The sequence below is a fragment of the Gorilla gorilla genome, chromosome X, assembly GCF_029281585.2.
Source record: "Gorilla gorilla gorilla isolate KB3781 chromosome X, NHGRI_mGorGor1-v2.1_pri, whole genome shotgun sequence".
Classification (NCBI taxonomy): domain Eukaryota; kingdom Metazoa; phylum Chordata; class Mammalia; order Primates; family Hominidae; genus Gorilla; species Gorilla gorilla.
In genome coordinates this window covers 113,907,188-113,911,782 of record NC_073247.2, presented here as the reverse complement: position 1 = coordinate 113,911,782, position 4,595 = coordinate 113,907,188, and the positions used below count along the sequence as shown (strand labels likewise).

At 49.3% G+C, this 4,595-nt stretch overlaps 1 protein-coding gene across 1 annotated transcript; it reads right to left on the bottom strand.

Moving 5' to 3' along the window:
* Positions 1 to 1,465: 1,465 nt before the first annotated feature.
* On the bottom strand, positions 1,466 to 3,523 carry TCEAL2 (transcription elongation factor A like 2). Its single transcript, XM_019019498.3, has 3 exons — positions 3,361 to 3,523; positions 2,721 to 2,793; positions 1,466 to 2,374 (listed from the first exon to the last, which is right to left on the bottom strand). Exon 3 carries the CDS (start codon positions 2,345 to 2,347, stop codon positions 1,664 to 1,666), a length of 684 nt encoding a protein of 227 aa, XP_018875043.1. The 5' UTR covers positions 2,348 to 2,374; positions 2,721 to 2,793; positions 3,361 to 3,523; the 3' UTR covers positions 1,466 to 1,663.
* Positions 3,524 to 4,595: the final 1,072 nt, after the last annotated feature.

Sequence of the window (4,595 nt, the reverse complement as noted above, 5' to 3'; positions counted from 1 at the left end):
ATCTACTATATCCTATTTCATTTAAAAATATTGCAGGTCTTGACCTGCTGAATTTGTTTTAAACTCTGCAAATATAGGAAGGTGAAACTTCAGTTTGACAAACACAGGTCTATTTAAAAATCTGTGATGTGCATCCTATGAAGCACATGTATTTATCCTTCTAGGCACATATATCATGAGAAGGTGGAATTGGGGAGGCTAAGAGTTTCCTCATTAACCTTGCTTCTCAAACTTTAAGGTGTACAGGAATCACCTGCAGATCTTGTTAAAACTAGAAAAGATTCTTATTTCAGTAGGTCTGGGGTGAGGATGTGAGAGTCTACATTTCTAACTATCTTTCAGTTGATGCTGATGCAGCTAGTCCATGAACCACTATTTGAGTAGCATTGCTCTAAAAATTACAAATGTGGGTAGGGGTGTTAAACTGGTAAGGTGGGACCTGGAAGGACTTTCCTAGAAGAGAATTTACTCTAAGGAAAGATGAGTCAAGCATACAAGTCACTGACAGATGAGAACAGATGAGTGTGTGCCACTCAAATTTTACCCCAGCCTCTATCTCTGAATTTGGTGGAGAGATGGCTGTATGCACACACTTACAAACCAACAAGCATAGAAATAATTGTTTTACTAAAAATCTGAAATCCCCCAGGGGCTGAAGCATCACTGAGGTGTTACCCTATTGGGCGAGTATAACTCTAAAGTGAGGAAAGGGACTTTATCCACATTTTCATAGTTGTTGTGGAATGGGGTCAGTAGGCTTGGCTCACTGGGGACTCCAGGGAAATCAACTGGACCTTGTTACCTTGAGAACTTCAGCCCATCGGCATCAATGTGAGCTTTAGGAGGGTGCAAGATTTATGAGAAGGAGCACAGTGCCCAGTGGACATGACATTGTCTAAGAGAGGATGGCACCCACATTTCAGTTTCCTAGACTTATTCCTGGACACAGGTAAGATTTACCCTAGTCCTCTTCCAAGTGTCTGAGGGGGTATTTTTTTCTGCTAGAGCAGGGGAGAAGGTAGATGCCAACCCAACAAATATATTCTCTACCTTATCCAACCCACTCAGCAGTTCTGAAAAGCAAGGTATTATCTCCATTCGACAAATGAAAAGACTGTCCGTTAGAGCAATGGATCTGTAACAACCCCAGATTGACTTCTCCAGATGAGTCCCACAGGTAGGTAATGTGAATTTTACCTATCATTTTAAGTTCTGACAACAAGAACGTTAAGTGTCTCTACTGAACTTCATAAGTTCACTGGACAGTTATTCTCTTTGCTTTTTACATACTGTTCTGATTTTTAAAAATATTTTATTATTTTTGTGAGAAAAGTAATTTGTGTTCTCTGGGAAAAGAAAGATTAGTAGAAAGAAAACAAAGAAATGAAATCACCTGCTAGCTCACAACTCAGAAAACCACTGTTAACCTTTCATGTATTTAACAAAAACAGACAGATTCTGTAGATGATATTATAAGCTGCTTTATTTTTCCACGAATCATGACGTCTCTGCAATGCACATGTGTGAAAATCTGCTACTGAAACATAGAGCAAGCAAACACTGGCAGGTGTGTCAAAACGCTCCTGGTAGCAGGAGGAACGACTAAAGCAAAGTATTACCATAAGGTTAAAACATATGGCCTGACAAATGCCTGCCAGGGACACTACACATAAGGAATGTCTTCAGTGTCCCTTCGTGGGGCCCTGCAGCCACCCCTGAATTCCCTTGGACCCCTAGGATAGAAGGGGTCCTGTAAATTTCTTTGCATCCACAAAAACGCCCCCAATTTCTGTTTGCTTTTTCTCCTTTTATCCTCCACCCTAGCCATGTTGTCAAATTCTCTTATCATGTCCTCATTGCTGAAATTCATATCGTGTATGGCTTCCTTATATTGCTTGAGGTACTGAGCCAGCCCCTTGTTGGTTTTTCTTTTGGCTTTCCTGGGTATATCATCCTCAGCTGGGCGCTTTCCTGCAGCCCTTGTTTCACTTTCTGGCTCTCCCTCACTCTCTGGCTCTCTTTCACTGTCTGGCTCTCCTTCACCCTCTGCCCTTCCCCCTCTCTCTGGCTTTCCCTCTCTCTTTGATCCTCCCTCCATCTCTGACTTTCCCTTCCTCTCTGACTTTCCTTCTCCTTTTGCCTTTCCCGCACTCTCTGGCTTTTCTTTATCCTTTAACGGTTCCTCATCTCTCTTGCCCTTGTTTTCTGTATTTCCCTCGTTTTCTAACTGCTTGTCTTCCAGAATACAAGCTACTTCTGGCTTTCCCTCGTCCGGTGGCTGTTCTTCATTGTCTATCTTTCCTTGATTCGAAGGCATTCCTTCATTTTCATTGAAGAGTTTTTCCATGTCGAGATTTCCCCTCCTTTTCCTTTCCTGGGGGATGGGTGTGGAGGGAAGAGGAGACAAAGAGGAGACATGGGAGACTGAGGGCATGGGGTGGAATGCAGGTCTGGATACTACTTGCATCTCACCCCTGGTGAGGGTTCCCCTAAGCTGACTGGGCCTCCAAGAGGGCCTTCTGCCCACCACTCCTCCCACACACGTGAGCCAGCTGTTCCCTGGCAGGCCCTGCCACCTTCTCTGCACTGGTTCAGCCTGGTAAGGTGTGTGTTCATGTAGGTAAGGGGATGGGCAGGGGCCCCAATTCGGCCCTGACTGTGCCCTCCACACTCTCAACCCTTGTGGGCCCCTGTCCATGCAGCCTCCTGCTTTCACGGACCTGCGGGGATTCTGGACAGGTTGCTCCTCCTTTTCAGGCCTCTCAGAGCGCTGGGAACAACAGACGCGCAGACCTGCGGACAGACAGGAGACAGGGGCAGGGGCTGCGCGCTTAGCGGGCTCACAGGCACTCGGTTCCCTTTCCTGAGTCCAGGCCCTGCTTACCCACCGTTTTCCTCCCCTTCCTCCCCCGCACCCCAGGCGCCATTTCTTTCCAGGCCTCCGGCACCAAACCAGGATGCTTTCCAAACTGCGTTTGTCTCTGTGTCCCCCTTCCCCGGAGGCAACCTGCCCCAGCGCCACCTCATTTTTGCGGAGATCAAGTGTTTCCATGGGTGTAGATTGTGAGAAGGGGTTATTTCCAGAATATGTCTACGTTTCACTGTCGCACTGCGGGGTCGCTACCCCCAGCCCCCGATTTCCAGCACTAAAATGGATGGAGGACTCAGTGCAAGGGGGCGTCGAGAAGGCGAGCCAGGCTTGCTTCGGGGGTTCTCCCTCCACTGCCCCCGCCGCCGCGACTCCGCATCCCCCTCCTCACCAATCTACCGGATCCCTTCTCCGCCCCCTCCCCAATCCTACTGCCAGCCCCCTCCACCCCTGTCCCAGGGTCCGCCGGCAGCGCACGCCTTCACACTGACCTGCGGGGACCCAGGACAGGCCTGTGCCTCCTGCGGCTCGCTGAAGCCCGCTCGCTGCTCCCCCGCCGCCTGGGCAGCTCAGACAGCTGATTCTGCGCGGGCGCCGGGACCCGACCGCTGGGCGGGCTGGCGGGCGGGCGCGGGGGCTGGTGCCCACGTAGGCGCCGGGCGGGTCACGTGAACACCGCGTCACCGGAGCTCTGCCCCCGCTCTTGCCTGACACACCTCACCTTGGAGCTGGGCCCCCCTACTCTTTCCTGACATACCTCACCTTCCATCCCTGAGGCACCGGAGGCTGCGGACGGTCGGAGTCTCGGTGCGTTTGTGTAGCAAAGTGGGGTCGCGGAGAAGAGGAGGAGAGGTGGCTTTCTGACCCCAGGTGCTTTACCTGACGCAGCTCACAGCATCCTCGCAAGGCATCTCTCTCTGATGCCCATTATCGCCAGGTGTGACAGCTGATCATAGAGGTACCGGAGTTTGCCAAGAGCGCTCAGCCCCAGAACTCCACAGCCCACTTTCAATACCGGCTCTGCCTGACTCCAGAGCCCGGGGGGTGGTGGTGCCTGCCAGGAAGCTGAGCTGCCACCTTGAGTGGCGGTGTTCCTGGGGTTCTGTCCTGGGCCTCCTCTCTCCTCAGTCCTCAAGTTGTCTCTCCCTGTGTGATCTCATTCATTTCCAGTAAACACCGATGACTCCCAGATCTACAGCTCTAGGCTGTTCCCTTCTCCGTGTCTCATATCAGCTTTGCCAACTGTCTATTGGACATCACCGCCTGAGTGTCCCTGAGGGACCCCAAAGCCCGTGTACCCCAAATTGATTTACCAACTTCCTTCTTGCCATCTCCCTTGGCCTCTCTCCACACTTGAAACTTACCTTCCAATATTTGATCAGTTTTCATAGAGAGAGAATGTCAGACAGGTAGAAAAGAAAGCATTAAAACATTTTAAATATGAATTTCAGATGCACAAATTCATCATAGTCCTTGGTTTACAACACACCCTTATCATCGATCCCTGCTTGTCCCTCTTCCTTCCCTTTTCTTTCCCGTCCTATTATTTCCTCCCCTTCCCATCCTTTGTCTTTTTTTTCTTTCCTTTTCTTTCACATTCGTGAAGCCACCACCCACAAAAACTAAAAATCACCAATATTTTAGCTTCTACAGTGTAGTGACATGTATATGTATATATACACATATGTTTATTTATACACACATATATGTATAGATGTATATGTGT

Bases quoted from the DNA above. Each gene is read 5' to 3' on its own strand.
- TCEAL2 (XM_019019498.3), bottom strand. From the start codon at position 2,347: ATGGAAAAACTCTTCAATGAAAATGAAGGAATGCCTTCGAATCAAGGA.